The sequence below is a fragment of the Bos mutus genome, chromosome 4 (genome assembly GCF_027580195.1).
Source record: "Bos mutus isolate GX-2022 chromosome 4, NWIPB_WYAK_1.1, whole genome shotgun sequence".
NCBI lineage: Eukaryota > Metazoa > Chordata > Mammalia > Artiodactyla > Bovidae > Bos > Bos mutus.
This window is the reverse complement of record NC_091620.1, coordinates 632,751-649,683: the sequence shown is the minus strand read 5'-3', so window position 1 is coordinate 649,683 and position 16,933 is coordinate 632,751. Positions and strand designations below refer to the sequence as shown.

At 53.8% G+C, this 16,933-nt stretch overlaps 1 protein-coding gene across 5 annotated transcripts in view; it reads left to right on the top strand.

Annotated features, from left to right (window-relative positions):
- Positions 1–16,933, top strand: part of ASB10 (ankyrin repeat and SOCS box containing 10) — a 39,802-nt gene continuing 22,869 nt past the window's right edge. Inside the window, exons 1-7 of one of the 5 annotated variants that reach the window (XM_070368903.1) lie at positions 1–432; positions 799–1,028; positions 1,221–1,488; positions 6,100–6,619; positions 10,900–11,013; positions 11,264–11,449; positions 12,399–14,909. In XM_070368903.1, coding sequence (XP_070225004.1) covers positions 8–432; positions 799–1,028; positions 1,221–1,488; positions 6,100–6,619; positions 10,900–11,013; positions 11,264–11,449 — 1,743 coding nt within the window. In that variant the 5' untranslated portion in view covers positions 1–7 and the 3' untranslated portion in view covers positions 12,399–14,909. Of the gene's footprint in view, positions 433–530; positions 1,029–1,220; positions 1,489–6,099; positions 6,620–10,899; positions 11,014–11,263; positions 11,450–11,596; positions 11,936–12,398; positions 14,910–16,933 lie in introns of those variants that run through there. The other 4 variants (XM_070368902.1, XM_070368905.1, XM_070368904.1 and 1 more) reach the window with 4 other exon arrangements.

Genomic DNA, 16,933 nt, shown 5'->3' with positions numbered 1-16,933 from the left:
ATGGCCTATGGATGGGCTATTTATGGCATGGCCTCTGTGTGCTCCCTGCCCCTCCCACCCCCCCAACCCCCCAGGGCCTGAGCCTGGCTTCAGCCCAGAATCCACCCGCCCCAACTGCCAGCAGCATAGCCCAGGGCCCTGCTCTCGCCCTGAAAGTGGCCATGCCTGGGAGCAGGAGCTCCCCTCCCCAGCGGGGACGCCTTCTGGGGTGCCCCCCCTCGGCCCCGGCCGGCCAGTTCTGGGGGGCCTGGTCCCACGCGGCCCAGGAGCGCCCTGGGCGCCCGCCACTGCTGTGCCCGGACATGGCGCTACAGAACGCCCTGTACACGGGAGACCTGGCGAGGCTGCAGGAGCTGTTCCCCCCACACAGCACGGCCGACCTGCTGCTGGAGAGCCGAGCGGCGGAGCCTCGCTGGACCAGCTGCCAGAGGGGTGAGGGCCCCAGACGCGGCTGAGGGCAGGGGATCCGGGAGCGGTGGCACCCAGAGCTTGAGGATAAGGAGCAGGCCCCCGGGCTGTTTCCCTTCCAGCCCGAGGCTTGCCTAAACCTTGGCCCAGGAGACAAGTCATGCGGAGCCCAGAATAGCTCCTGCTGAAGCCCAGTGAGTGGCCAGCTCAGGCTCAGAGACGCTGAGGACCCAGAGACGCTGGCCCGTCCCCCTCTTCCTCCTCTTGGGCTCCCGCCTCCCCTCCCCCAACACCCCCTGCACGCTTACACCCTGCCCTCATGAGCTGGTCCCCAGAAGAGTGCAGGGGGCAGGGCGAGCCCCCTGGTGACAGACACACCCTCTGTGCCAGGCTGGTGGAGAAGCCCCACGGAGGGTCCCCGGAGTCTGGCCCAGGGCCCATTGTCACCCGCACGGCCTCGGGACCTGCCCTGGCCTTCTGGCAGGCAGTGCTGGCCGGGGACGTGGGTTCTGTCTCCCGCATCCTGGCCGACTCCAGCAACGGCCTGGCTCCGGATTCCATCTTTGATACCAGCGACCCAGAGCGATGGAGAGATTTCCGCTTCAACATCCGCGCTCTGAGTATGGGCCAGGGTCATGGGGGCGGGGGGGGACTCGGAGCTCCGAGTGGGGGGTGGGTGGGAGGGAAGCCTGGGAAGGAGCCTGGGCTCTGGCTTCCCAGCCTCTGCCCACCTCCCACCCCCACCCCCCATTGCATGGCAGGTCTTTGCCTCCACCCAGGCTCTGAGGTCCTGTGTCCCCATCTCTCCCTAGGACTCTGGTCGCTGACCTATGAAGAGGAGCTGACCACCCCCCTGCACGTGGCGGCCAGCCGGGGCCACGTGGAAATCCTGCGGCTGCTGCTGAGGCGGCGGGCGAGGCCCGACAGTGCCCCTGGGGGCCGGACTGCCCTGCATGAAGCCTGTGCCGCGGGCCACGCCGCCTGCGTCCACGTGCTGCTGGTGGCAGGAGCCGACCCCAACATCCCTGACCAGGACGGGAGGCGCCCCTTGCATCTCTGCGGGGGGGCTGGCAGCCTCGAGTGAGTGACCCCTCACCCCAACCACTCTGCTCCCCTCTTTAAGGGAGAGGCAGAGATAGCCGCAGGGAGGGTGAGGGAGCCTGTCTGGGCCTGGCAGATCCGGTGAGCTGGTCGGAGTGGACTTTAGGATGGCCTGTGCTTGGAACGGTTTCTGCTTCCCCAGTGCAGGCAGAGGGCTGTGGCAGGGCCTGGATACATGGCCTGCATTGGGGAAGTTGTGGATCTGTTATGGGGAGGTGGTTACGGTTTTCATTTTTCTGAGCTTACCCTACATCCCAGGCACTGTGCTAAGAAGCACAACACACGGCCCTGTAACTAAGGCCCGATCCTGCCCTCGGGGAACTGCCCTCTACTGTCCAGACAGGCTGTAGAGGACAGAAGACCCCCAGCTGGAGCCTGCGGTTGTCCTTGAGGGCAGGGTCTGGTTTGCAACTTGGCAGGTCCGGCGTTTCCATGTTGGCAGGCACCCTCAGATCAGTGGGCTCAGGGACTGAACCCCACTAACCAAACTCACAAGAAACGGATGGCTATACCCAAATGTGACCCTGTATTATAACTGTAGGGGATATTCATTTACAGTGACCCAAATAGTTATGCTCTGTGTATCGGGGGCCTTAGAGAGTAAGTTCTCACAATTTTTTGATGAGTCTGGAATCCCAGCAAAGGGAAACTTGGCACATCTGTGTACTAACTGTACATACAACAGAGGTCTTCTCTCTACTGACTATACACCTGCCAATTTTCACATCTTGTCCCTGAATGGCCCCGTTTTTGATCCTCGGGCTTCCCTTTTTGGGCCTTCTCCCTCCTGTTAACTTCATTGGCCTTCAAAGGATTCTACTGACTCACTCATATTATGTTTGAAGATGTATCTATGATAGCACGGCCCAGTAGAAATATACCATGGGTCACATATGTAATTTAAAATTTTCTGTTGTTGTTCAGTCCCTAAGTAGTGCCTTTGCAACTGCATGGACTGCAGCATGCCAGGCTTCCCTGTCTTTCACTATCTCCCAGATCTTGCTCAGACTCATGGCCATTGAGTCGGTGATGCCATCCAACCATCTCATCCTCTATCGTCCCCTTCTCCTGCCTTCAATCTTTCCCAGCATCAGGGTCTTTTCCAATGAGTCAGCTCTTCGCATCAGGTGGCCAAGGTATTGGAGCTTCAGCTTCAGCATCAGTCCTTCCAGTAAATATTCAGGGTTGATTTCCTTTAGAGTTGACTGGTTTGATCTTCCTGCAGTCCAAGGGACTCTGAACAGCACCACAGTTCAAACGAATCAATTCTTCAGAGCTCAGCCTCCTTTATGGTCCAACTCTCACATCCATACATGACTACTGGAAAAACTATAGCTCTGACTATATGGACCTTTGTCGGTAAAGTGATGTCTCTGCTTTTTAATACGCTGTCTAGGTTTATCATAGCTTTGCTTTCAAGAAGCAAGTGTCTTTTAATTGATATGAAAAAGAAACAGGTGAAATTCATTTTTAAATAGTGGTAAATTACATGTAACATAAAATTTCCCATCTTAACTGTTACTCAGTGTCCATTTCAGTAGCACTAAGTACCTTCACACAGTTGTGCAACGGGCAGGACCATCTAACCACTGAACCTTTTAAATCTTGCAAGACTGAAATTCTGTATCCTTTGAACAATAACTCCCTACCCCTCCCCTGAGCCCCTTGCAACTACCCTCTGCTTTTGGACTCTATGAATTGGAATGGTCTCACACCTCTAATGAGTGGAATAATACAGTATCTGTCCTGTTGTGACTGGCTTATTTCATTTAGCATAATGTCCTCAGATTCATCCAGGTTGTAGCAGGTAACAGAATTTTCTTGCCTTTTAAAGGCTTGAATAATATTCCCTTGAATATGTCACATTTTATTTATCCAGTCATCTATTGATGACTGCTTGTAGTCATCATGCAGGTTGCATGATATAGAAAGGTTGCAACATGTAGGAAGCAACATGTAGGTTGCTTCCATGTTTTGGCTATTGTGAATAATGTTGCCATGAACATGAGCATATAAATATCTGTGAATCAAGTGAAATTAATTTTAATAATATATTTTAATTAATACAATGTATTCACAATGTTCTCATTTCAACACGGAACCAATATAAAAAGAACATATGAGATATTTTACGTTCTTTTTTTGTACCAAGTTTTCAAAATTGGTGTGTACTTTGCACTTACAGCACATCTTAGTCAGGACTAGCCATCCAATAAGTGCTTGGTGGCCACATGTGGCTGGTGGCCACAGAATCGGACAATGCCATTCTGTGAAGCCCCACATTTTTAGTGAAGTCCCTGTGTTCCAGCCCGGCTCCCCGAGATCACACTTGGTGATAATCATTCCTTTTTTAAAAAAAAAAACAAAGGGAAAGTGTTAGTCGCTCAGTCGTGTTTGACCTTTGCAATCCCATGGACTGTAGCCCACCAGGCTCCTCTGTCCATGGAATTCTCCAGGCAAGAATGCTGGAGTGGGTAGCCATTCCCTTCTCCAGCAGATCTTCCTGACCCAGGGATCAAACCCTGGTCCCCTACATTGCAGGCAGATTATTTACCATCTGAACCACCAGGGAAGCCCCTTGATTGCTGCTGCTGCTGCTAAGTCGCTTCAGTCGTGTCCGACTCTGTGCGACCCCATAGACGGCAGCCCAGCAGGCTCCCCGGTCCCTGGGATTCTCCAGGCAAGAACACTGGAGTGGGTTGTCATTTCCTTCTCCAATGCATGAAAGTGAAAAGTGAAAGTGAAGTCGCTCAGATGTGTCCAGCTCTTCGAGACCCCATGGACTGTAGCCCACCAGGCTCCTCCGTCCATGGGATTTTCCAGGCAAAAGTACTGGAGTAGGGTGCCATTGCCTTCTCCGAGCCCCTTGATTAAGTACACATATTTTTAAAATTATTATGGAGGGACTTCCCTGGTGATCCAGTGGCTAAGACTCTGTGCTCCCAATGTGGAGGGCCTGGGTTTGATCCCTGGTCAGGGAATCCACGTGCTGTAACTAAGTTTGCATAGTGCAACTTTAAGATCCTGCATGCAGCAACTAAGATCCAGCTCAGCCAACAAATCAATCAATCAATAAATATTTTTTAATCATTATGGAGAATTTCAAACCTGTAGAAAGGTGGACAGGATAATACAATAAGGATAATACAATAAGCCCCATGATCCAGCACCACCTATACCACCCACTTCCACTGCCCATCGCTGTTTTGAACTCTTCAGATCAGATCAGATCAGTCGCTCAGTCGTGTCCGACTCTTTGCAACCCCATGAATCGCAGCACGCCAGGCCTCCCTGTCCATCACCAGCTCCCGGAGTTCACTCAGACCCACGTCCATCGAGTCAGTGATGCCATCCAGCCATCTCATCCTCTGTCATCCCCTTCTCCTCCTGCCCCCAATCCCTCCCAGCATCAGAGTCTTTTCCAGTGAGTCAACTCTTCGCATGAGGTGGCCAAAGTACTGGAGTTTCAGCTTTAGCATCATTCCTTCCAAAGAAATCCCAGGGCTGATTTCCTTCAGAATGGACTGGTTGGATCTCCTTGCAGTCCAAGGGACTCTCAAGGGTCTTCTCCAACACCACAGTTCAAAAGCATCAATTCTTCGGTGCTCAGCCTTCTTCACAGTCCAACTCTCACATCCATACATGACCACAGGAAAAACCATAGCCTTGACTAGACGAACCTTTGTTGGCAAAGTAATGTCTATGCTTTTGAATATGCTATCTAGGTTGGTCATAACTTTCCTTCCAAGGAGTAAGCGTCTTTTAATTTCATGGCTGCAGTCACCATCTGTAGTGATTTTGGAGCCCAGAAAAATAAAGTCTGACACTGTTTCCACTGTTTCCCCATCTATTTCCCATAGCTGATAGTTTTTCAGGCATTGTCTCATACGGTACTAACAACAACCTCTTGAGTCTAGGTATTAGCAATTATCCCCTTTCTACAGCTCTGCTGGAGCTCAAAGAGACTGAGTTCCCTTAGCCTTGAATTCTGGGGCATAGGTCCTTGCAGTAATAGTAATACACAGTCTTCTAAGAGGACTGTTTTGCTGCAAATCTGGCTGGCCAATTTTGGTTTTGTTGGTCTTTCTCCCACCACCCCAATTTCCATGTGTGCCCACTTTCAGGTCCCTCCCCACTCCAGTTCCAGCATGCAGAGCCCTCCAACCATCCTGGTGCCCCTGGACCGGAATGCTAACTCTTCCCTCACTGGCTGTGTGAACCCGCCAAGACCCTCCACCCTCACGGCCTCGGTGTCCTCATCTGAACCCGCCCTGGGAATGAACCAAGTCAGGGCATGTGGTGCCCACAGAAGGCGCCTGTTCTAACTGAGCAAGGGCTGCTGGCGCCTTTGCTCCCATCCAGGGTTTAGGGCACTTCTCCTGCCGAGAGCACGGGGCTTGAGAGAGGGCACTGGAGATGCTGCAGAATGTTGCCAGGATCTTAGTGCGAGGCAGGCTGGAAGGGGACTGGCAGACAGCATCAGGGCCGCCCAAGGGTGTCCGGGGTTTGCTTTGCTCACACCAGCAATCATGCAGGGGCGAAGGTCTGCACGTCTCTCTTCCTCCCCCACGGCTGTCTTGCCCTTACTAGGTGCGCCGATCTGCTCCTGAGATTTGGGGCGAAAGTGGATGGTCGGTCGGAGGAGGAGGAGGAGACCCCTCTGCATGTAGCCGCCCGGCTGGGCCACGTGGAGCTGGCGGACCTCCTCCTGAGACGCGGGGCCTGCCCGGATGCCCGCGATGCCGAAGGCTGGACCCCGCTGCTGGCCGCCTGTGACGCCCGCTGCATGTCCCCCGCCGACGCCGAGGCCACCACGGCCCGCTGTCTCCAGCTGTGCCGCCTGCTCCTTTCCGCCGGGGCCGACGCCGACGCCGCCGACAAGGACAGGCAACGGCCCCTGCACTTGGCCTGTCGCCGCGGCCACGCGGACGTCGTGGAGCTGCTCCTGGCCCGCGGCGTCGGCGCCAACGCCATGGACTACGGGGGACACACGGCCCTGCACTGCGCTCTGCAGGGCCCCGCCGCGGCCCTGGCCCAGAGCCCAGAGCGCACGGTGCGCGCGCTGCTCAATCACGGTGCCGTCCGCGTGTGGCCAGGGGCTCTCCCCAAGGTACCGGGTGGGGCCGGAAGGAGGGCCGCGAGAGCGGGGTAGGGGTGTGGGGAGACCCGATCGGCGCCAGGTTGCTCTGGATGTAGGTAGCTCCAGACCGGGGGGCGGGGGAGTCAGTACTTCGTTTCTTTCGTCGACAAAGCCCAGCCCAGCAGGGCGCAAACCGCACACCAGCAGGTGGGGAATGTTTGCTTGTGCGCCTGCGCACATGTATATCCACTGCGTGCTGTGCATATCCACGTGTTTGCATGTGCGTGTGTGTATACGTGCGTGGGTGATGAATGTGAACCGAGGGCGGAGGGGCCGGTCTCTAAAGGATCTGAAAAGACAGGAGGAATCAGGTCTGATGGGGGCCAAAAGGGCTAGTTTCTTCCTCAGAGGAGAGAGCGGATAAATGAAGCGTTTAGGAAGCTCCCCCTGACAGTGGGACCCGTTCAGAGAGAAACTCCAGTCACAGGAAACACTGGCCCGGGGCAGAGTGATAAGCCTGGTCTTGAGCTTCAAGGCCTCCTGACCATCTGCAGATGGACGTGAGAGCTTAGCAGAACATGCACCAGGGGCACCAGCAGCTGTTATGCTGGCACCAAAGAAAACACACTCACTGTCAATTTCCAATCTCTGCCTTATATTTAACATTAATATCCCCGAGACGGGTTCAGGCGGAAGACATGTGCTACCGATGCCCTGGCAGGGGACCCTGTCCATGCTGTGCTGTGTCTGGAAAGGGCTATATAATATCTCGGAGGATGATGGACCCCAGGGTGGGGACCCTGGTTCTCATAGGGGCTGGGTCAGGATGGGTGTAGGGCAGCAGGCTGCGTGCAGGTCCCTCACCCGCCTCTGGGCTTGAACCATCCAGCCCCGCCCAGTCCTGGACGCTCCCTGCTATCCCCACCTCTCCCCTTCACTCATAAACCTAGAAGCATCTGTGTAGATTCCTAAGCAAGGCCAAATAATTAAACAGCCCGAGAGTTCGGCAGATTGGTCTCCCCTTTGGGAAAATACAAGAAAATCAACAATTAACACTAATTAATCTCCTATTAACACCAGATAATTAGGAGAGGAGCAATTCCCGGTAATCTGACAGTGGCTCTGACAGCTAATGATTTCCCTTTGGGGAGGGGGTGGGAAGAGAAGGCAGAGCAGCGAACGGATATTCTGGGACACCACTGCCCGCCCCTGCAGCCCTGTTCTGTCCTCACTGCCCTGGGGACAGGCCAACACAGCAAAGTGCCCCCTGCGTCCCTTCATCTGGGCTGCACAGTATCCCAGGTGATCAAACAGTTGGCATTCATCTCCCACAACCTGTAGCTGCTCTGGGATTGGCTGGGCTGCCTGTCCTCCAGCGCAGAGCTTCTCCCCGGCCCACCGGTGACCACTGTCAGCCCCCAGCCAGTGCTGCAGAAGCCACCATGCTGGTCTGGGTGCTCAGACTGGAGCCAGGGACTGGCTGTGATGCTTGTTCATGTGACTCTAGGCAAGTCCTGGGATTCTTTGAACCCCTGTTCCTTGCGTGTGATACAGTCTTGACTTAAACTTAGTGGGAACAATAGAAACAAACACAGCCCTGACCACGCTCCAGACCTGTTCTAAGGTGTGTTACCTTAGACGCATGGATTTCTTCAGTCCTCCCAACAACCCCGTGAGGTAGATGGCAACTGAGAACACAGGCTCTGGAGCCAAGGACACTACCTGTGTGACCATCAGCAAGTTGCTTCAATCTCTCCAGTTCTCCGTTTTCCTCTTTATAATAGGGATATAACAGTATGCCTGCTTCACGGGTTAGTGTGAGAACAAATGAGTCACATATATCAAGCCCTTTGGACAAGGCCTAACCTCGAGATACTGCTCCTCGCCAGTTAGCCAGTGTTGTTCTAAAGTTAAATAATGTAGATGAAAGCACTTGGGAAGCTGTTGGGCATGATCCCAATGTAGGGGATTTTTAGACAAGGGATGGAGTGCTGCAGGTTAGAATAGCCGCAGGAGGCTTCCTGGAGGGGGTGGGACCTGGGATGGGCAGGGCTTGGAGAGATGGAGGAGGAAGATACAGGTATTCCGGGCGGAGGGCAGAGGCAGAACTCCCAGAGTGGCCTGGGAAGGGCAGAGAGACTGGCATAAGCGGCAGGCAGTAGCAGCAGGTAAGAACAGGAAAGTTATACATAACCAGCCCGAAGCTCTGAGAAGGAGCGAGACCAAGAGGCCTGCTCCAGGCAGACGAACTGGGGCGGTTCCGGTAAGCACTGCCCAGATGCAGGGACAGAAGCAGAGAGACTCTGGTGTGTGAGATGCTTTCTCCCTGGACAAGGCCTTCCACCTGCTCCCACTGCCCAGCAATATCCAGCACGTGCAGCACTCCCAGCCTGCCAGGCAGAAAGGTCTCCTTTCCTTGCAGGCAGGGGTATTAGAGACCCTAGTGTTACATGCAAGTGTGCGCAGCTTACATTCAGGAACGCTGCCCGAGCGACTGCTCTCAGCTGTTCTCAGGTGTTATGAAAGGTCCAGGGCCACTGCCTGAGAAACAGCAAGAGACAGAGTGGCTGAAGCACGATTCGGCTTACATGCATCAGGTGCAGGCTTGGAGCAGATGATGGTTCCTGGGTATGTCTGAGCTGTGCACGGCTGACTTTCTGACCGTGAGGATGGTGGCCCAGCACAAGCTGCTGCCCAGCATGGCTCGCCCCTCACAGCACAGGCCACCTCCTCAGACGGGCCTTTCTTGACCACCCATCTAGGACCGTGCCCTCCTGACTGCACTTAGCCCCTGAGCCTATTTTCTTTGTAGCAGCATATACGTAAGTGGCTATTAATGTGTTGTGTGCTCCTTCTTTTTTGTTTCAATATTTGTTTATTTGACTGTGTCGGGTCTTGTGGCACGCGAGAGCTCTATTGCAGCACGTGGGGTCTTCTGTCATGGAGCATGCATTCTCTGGTTGTGGCATGCTGGCTCAGTCACTGCAGTGCATGGGCTCTCTCGTTGAGGCACATGTGTTCTTGGAGCACGTGGGCTTAGTTACCCTGCAGTAGTATGTGGGATCTTACTTCCCTGACCAGGGAGCAAACCCGCGTCCCCTGCATTGCAAGGTGGATTCTTAAACACTGGGAAATCCCAAGTTTTCCTTCAGAAAGAGAAGCTCCCAGCTGACAAGGACCTGTGTCTCCTCCTCACGGCTGGGTCCCCCAGTGCTGGCCCAGAGTGACCCTCAGTAAATGTTTGTTAAAGGAAGAATGAAAGATGAACCCGGCTGCAGCTTGATCCTAGGCGCACTCCCACATCAGGTGTCTGCTGGCCTCTTTCCTTCTTCTTAAATGCTCTCCTCGCCTTTACAGCCCAAGCTTCCCTCTCTGTGAATCCCTCGTGGACCACCCAGCACTCCTGCCCTGTCTCCATCCCTCCCCTGGCACCAGCGGGTTCTGCCTTATACGTGATTGACCTTTCTGTCTGCTCAGGAGCTCCAGCCTCAGGTTAGGGACTGCTTTCCCACCCAGGAAGATGCAGCACAGAGCCTTGTAGAGGCAGATAGGAGAGCAGGAGAAGGTAGTAGTTAAGGGCAGAGAGTACACCGCCGGGCTTGGATGGCTGCAACCACAATTTGGGCAAGTTACTTCTCTGTGCCTAAGCTTCCCTTGTCTGTAAAATGGGGACAACAATAGTCCATACCGGCAGGGCTGAGAATTGTCAACACACGTGAAGTGCTAAGAAAATATCTGGCATAAATTACGCAGAGTAGAAAAGCTAGCTGTTGTGTTGGTTTCCTGTCATGGCCATAACAATGTACTGCAAACTGGGAGGCTTAAAGCAATAGAGATGTATTCCCTTTCAGTTCTGGAGGCTGGACATTCGAAAAGCCCAAGTGTAGGTAGGGTTGGCTCCTTCCAGAAACTCAGAAGGAGAATCTATGCCAGGCCTGTCTCCTAATGTCGGGTGGCTGTCCACAATCCTTGGCGTGCCTTGGCTTGTGGACACATCACTCCAGTCTCTGCCTCCATCATCACATGACATTCTCCTTGTGTGTCCATTTTCCCTTATGAAGACAGCAGTCATATTGGATTAGGACCCACCCTAATGACCTCATTTTTACCTTGATTACATCTGCAAAGACCCTATTTCTATGTAGGTCACATTTCTAGGTACTGGGATCAGGACGTCAGCATATCTCTTGGGGGACATAGTTCAACCCACAATAGCTGTTCCTTGGCTGTCTCGTCACCAGGCCTGTTCCGCCAGGGACCAGCCGCGTGTGGTAACCCCTGGAGCACTGACGCAGCTCTGCCCCCTGCAGGTGCTGGAGCGCTGGTGCACGTCCCCGCGGACCATTGAGGTCCTGATGAACACCTACAGTGTCGTGAAGCTTCCTGAGGACGCCGTGGGCCTGGTGCCTCCTGAAACTCTACAGGTCAGATTCTCGGACCCTGAACACACAGTCACCCAGCCTGCCCCAAGAGACTTCCAGCTCCTAAAGGGAAGCCCTGTGGGTTCCCCCATTCGGCCCCCACAGAAGTTACTAAGGAAACGAAAACTCAGAGTGAATACCTGAAATGCTCCTGACTTCTAAGAGGCTCCTGGAGACTCCCACCCCGCCCCCCACTTTAGAAGCAGGTGCCCCCTGCCCAGGGCTCCCTCTGAGCCCCTCGTTCTGCCCCCAGACGCACCATCGTTTCTACTCCTCCCTCTTCGCCCTGGTGAGACAGCCCAGATCGCTGCAGCATCTGAGCCGCTGTGCGCTCCGTGCCCACCTGGCGGCCTGCCTGCCCCACGCCCTGCCTCGCCTGCCCCTGCCGCCCCGCCTGCTCCGCTACCTGCAGCTGGATTTCGAGGATGTGCTCTACTAGGTGAGCCCAAGGCTCTGCAGACCGCCCCAGTCGCTGGGGGCCAGAGGGGGTGGAAATGGGTCCGAGGCAAGATAAACGTGGGGGCAGGGCCCTAGACAGAACTCCCCAGACCACCAGACCTTTCTGAATCCACCCCTCTCCTTCCAGATGTCCATTGCCTTTTGAGGGAGTCTGAAAGCAGATGCCCCAGACCCTAGGGGATGCCAACCCACTGCTCACAGCGCCTGGGACTTGGGATTGAGTTGAACGGATTCAGGCCGAGGTGGCCCTCTCAGCAGGAGGCCCAACTCCACAGGGAGGAGTGCTGTCATTCCCCCCAGGAGAGGCAGACGGACCAGGTGGCCAAGTGACATCTGATGGAGAGAGAGCTAGGACTCATGGCAAATGATATATACTCTCCCGGGGGAGGGAGTGTCTCCTGAGGCCCCCTCCAGACTGTCCAAACCCTGTGCTCACATTAAAAATATGCAGGCCTGTGTTATTGGATGCTGTCTCCAATAGCCCCTCCTCTAAGCTGGCTGGTTCACGGGGACTCGAGATGGGCAGATTTATGGGGTCCCTTGGATCTGCCCCATGGTGCCAGCTCTATCACCTGCCTCCTTTGGCCTCCACAAGCTACTGAGGGATCCCAGGCCGACCTGACCCTCTGGCCACGATGAGGGGGAATAGCCATCAGGTGAGATAGTGCAGAAAAGGCCTGAAAGAGAGCCAGCGGGAGGACGGGGGAGCAAAGAGGCTTGGGTAAAGAGAATGAGGCTGTGGAATGAGGCCGGGCGGACTGTGGGGCAGGGCGGTACAGGCAGCCCCAGGCTTGGGCAGCGAAGTGAGGGCAGGAAGACAACCAGAGGTGGATGCACAGGGCAGCCAGCTTGGCGTAGCCCTGGACCAGGTGAGAGTGAAAGACGCAGGTTTAGAAAAGCTGAAACTCTGCCTGCTGCCTGTCCCATAGGTCGGATGTACACCTGGGTTCGGGAGCAGAGCTGAGACGTAACACCCCTGGGTTCTAGTCCCAGCTTTGCCATTAACTTGCGGAACAGACGTCTCTTCCTGCTCTGGACGCAAGCTTCTGCATTTGTCAAACAAGAGAGAAGGAGAGGGTCCCTGAGGGTCTTTGGAGTCCCGGGATTTTAAGAACAGGCAGCCCCAACAACCAGGAGCCCGTCTGCGACCACAGGAGGGAGGTGGCGTTGCTCGGAGCCACGGGGCAGCCAATCCAGTGCACGGTGACCCGTGACGTCAAGGGTCGCCGGACAGATTTCTTAGCGGCCCAGGATGCGCACGCGCCGGAGTTCGCAATTTTCCCCACCAGTCGCTAGGAGCGAGGCAGCAAGGTGAGGGGCCTAGAGGGTGGGAGACGGAGGGGGCGTGGCCTGAGATGGACCGACGGCGCGAAGTTCTAGACGATCTCGAGATCGCCGAGGTGAGCGGGCCCTGATTCCCACCCGGCCTCACGGCCCTTGGGCTGACCGGCCCGCGTGGGCTTCCAGCTGTAGGGCGCGGGAACAGCCGGACGGGAAGGGCTGCGCCTGGGACCCAGGCCCACAAGCGGTCGGGACAGTGGCTGACTGAGGCCTGACCCCTAGGCTGTACACGGTCCAGACCCGGCCAGACCCCGCAGGGCCCCCTCCCAGGGGAAGTGGGCGCAGGCGAAGAAATCAGGAAGCGGTTTGGGACAGGCACAGATTTCGCTCACGGCTTGGGGCCTCCCCCGCCCCCGTCCTGGGGAGCCCCGTCTTATCCCAGCGTGGGACCTGGGCAGAATGCCCCTTATTCCATTCATTGGTTCAGCAGGGGTTTGAGGGCCTCCGGTGGGCAGGACACCGGCCACACAAAGGCCTGGCTCTCCCGTCCCCACTAGAAAGTTCACTCCAATGGTGACAGAGACTGAGCAAACAGACGGGAAAGTTTCAGAGTGATAAGACCTCCGCAGAGGGTTTCATTGGTGATTGTCCAAGAGCGGATCAGCCGCTGAGCGCAGGTGACATGGACACCTCCTCTTTGAGTAGGTGACATTTAATCTGAGGCCTGAGTGACAAGGAGGAGCCAGCCACATGAGTGGAGTGAGGGAGAGAGGGAAGTGACATGAACTGATGTGTATTTTGAAAGATGGCTCTGGCTACTGAGTGGCTTGGGCGAGGGAAGAGGTGGGGAGGAAGCGTGAGAGACCAGTTCAGAGGCTACTTCAGGAGCCCTGGCAGAGATGGAAAAGCAGTGGGTGAGACTTGGGATCCTTTCTGGAGACTCCATGGAACTTGGTGATGGAGTAGAAATGGAAGGCTTAAGGAAATCAGTCCAGGATGACTCCTCCACCCTTTTTTTTTTTTGCAGAGCAACACTGGATGGAGGGTGGGACTAATTTGCTAAGGTGGGAAAGATAAGAAAGGGGCAGATGGCAGGGGAGTCAGAAAGTCTGTTTGGGAGATGTTGAGTTTGAACTGCCTCTTACAGATAGCAAAGAAGCTGTGTGACATGGTCATTTAAATCTATGAATTTGGAATCCAAGGATGAGGACAGGCCTAAGGATATAAATAGGGGGGAATGCATGTGTTTGCATGTGAAAAATATTTAAAGCTCTGTCCCAAGAGAATCTTGACTCTCATGGGGATGACTTTTCTGAGAAAGTCCTGTATATGCATTTTGATGGAAATTCTAGTTCATTTGCATCCACGTCATTCATTTTGTGCTTCCTGAGTCCCAGGTTTTAGGCACTAGATACAGGGCTGTGAATGAGACCTGCTCCCACCCTAGTCTGAGAATTTTCCATCTAGTCTGAGAAACAAGTGTGTGAATACCGAGTTCAGATACAAAGGGCAATGTAGTGAATGCAAAAGACTTGTGGGAGCAGGATTTGAAGGCCTGAAGGAGGAAGGAGAGCAGGAGCAGCAGGGGGTCCTGGGAAGACTGCACAGAAATTGGAGTGCCTCCCCAAAAGTGGTAAGAAAGGGGGAGGATTTCTGGCCATATCTGGAGAGCACTGGTTCATGCAGGAGGCCTTTTAAGAATGTAGGGCATAAGGGAAGAAAGGCGATGTGGAGTGGTCAATACAGGAGGCTGCTGGCCAGCTTCGCACGTTCTCCCTTTAGCAGGGCAGTGTTGGGAAGGTCCTTTCTGGGGTTAGACATCCAGACACTTCTTGCAAGCCAGGGAGCTTCCTCCTCAGCCTCCTGGCTGCGGGTCCCGCGGGCCCAGAACCTCTCCCCGGTAATTGCTTTCCGTAATGTGTTTGCTCCAAACCAATTTCACGCCTCCGTGAGGACTCCGCCCTGCACTGGAGCGCGGACCTCCCCACCACCAACCTACCCGCGTGTATCACGTGCGCGGCACACAATCGGCACACATTTAACCCCACGATATGCAGAGTTCAAGTACCTGGATACAGCCAACATACATGAAACTACACGTGTGTTTGCTAGGCTTTAAGACCCTTGCGTACAACAGTCACCCGCCCCTCCCGCCCCAATCGGTGCACTCACAGTGAAGGCACCTGCAGCGCCCAGCGCGCTGGCCCTTGGACGGCTCACCTGGTGCGGTTCCTTTGCTCTCCGCGTGTCTCCCGGACTAACGCTAGGGCGCTGCAGCACTCCGCGCCTCTTTCGCGGTGACGCAGTTGCGCGCTGCTGCCACCAGAGGGTATCCGCGGACAGAGCCCGAAGCTCCCCACCGTCAGTGGACACTCGCCCGCCAATGAGGGAGGCGAAGGTGTATTTGGATTTAACTTAAGAGTACTTCGTTTGTTTGTTTGTTTTTTCTGAGTGCTGGCTCCCAGTCCGTGAACGGGTGGCCAGATGAGGAGGTCGACACAGGCACACGCAGAGAGGGTAGATTCAAAATAAAATTCTTCCGTACAGAATTTCCCCAATTGGTGAATAGTTAGATGGGACAAGTCAGCACGTGGGCAGCCAAAGAAGCATTTTTAGCATTCCATTTTAGACATTGAGAGGAGGTGCTTACTTATACGGGCCTGTCCAGGGATTCAATAGGAGAACCAGAGAGTTTTCTTCTCAGTAGAGAAATGGGGCGGCTCCTTTCAGGTTTGAGAGTGACAGCTTCTGTCCTTGGTACTGATGGGAGAGTTAGAAGCTGTGTTTGGAGAGCCACTGATAGGAAGAACGTCCATAATCGACCACTCTGCTTTCCTTTGTCCAGTTAGTGAAGGAAGAACTCATTTTGAAGGGTATTTCCTTATATTCACGTGATTGTTGCAGGAGCTTTCTGACAAGACAGAGTGTATGCTCAGTTGCTCAGTTGTGTCTGACTCTTTCAACTCTTTGGACTGTAGCTCACCAGGTTCCTCTGTCCATGGGATTATCCTGGCAAGAATACTGGGGTGGGTTGCCATTTCCTCCTTTAGGGGATCTTCCCCACCCAGGGACTGAATACGCCTCTCCTGCATCTCTTGCATTGCAGGCGGGTTCTTTACCACTGTGCCACCTGAGAAACTCAGAGTAGATATTAATTGCTCTCGCTCATGGGTGAAGAAGTTAAGTCAAAAGGGGGCCAAGATCACATGGCCCAGAGAGGAGTCAGAACAGAAACTTAATTTTAGGGTTTTTTTTTTTTTTTTAATCCAACCAGTGCTCTTTTCCATTTACCATGCAGCCTCAGTTCCACGGTCCATGAAAGGGCAGGAAAAGGAAATGGGCTGCTTCAGTTGCCACTATGTATGTGAGGGTTTTATTCTAATTCAGCTACTGAATGTCAAGGACTGTGCAGAAGTCACACTTCATGACCCCAGCATGGCAAGGGAACAGATTGAGGATATAAATGGATTACCAAATACAGTATCTCACAAACACACACCACACCAGAGCCATACAAAGCCCCGGAAGTCTCACACGCCTTATTTCAGAGTTGGTGGCCCACTGGGACTTGTTGGCAACAAGCTTTAAGCCTTTACGCTCTGTGACAGCTTGAGCAGAGAATTCCACTTTACAGAGTGTAGTTCTGGGCAGTGCATTCTTGGCTCGAACCAGATGATCAACCTCTTCAAGATTAGAGGGTCTTTAACCTTGAATCCTTGACAACACTTGATCCATTTCATCCCATCAAAAAGTGACAGACTTATTAAAGTGGCCCTTTACTGGGGGAACTAGTTGGCTAGTCAGGGAGGAGATTTCAATATATATATATATATATATATATATATATACTTTTGGAATTTTGTGTTTGGTGGTTTTCTTACATATGCAAAAGGTGAATGTAGTTACTTAAAAAAAAAAAAAAAGGCTCTTCCTTCATGCTATATTTGATTGGTGGTGTTAATACTCATACAGCTTTAATTTCAGTGATTGTAGCCCCAAAGTTGCCTTGGTAATTTTTCAAGTCAATAAGCTTCTATTATCTACCCAACACTGTAAAGTCATCACCCCAAGTACTGACCTCTCACTTTTTAATACATTTTTGAAGTCTGGTCTTCCACATGGGTACCATGCAGTACTTGGTTAATTTTACACAGGGTTCAGAATACCTTTAGGAGGATGGACA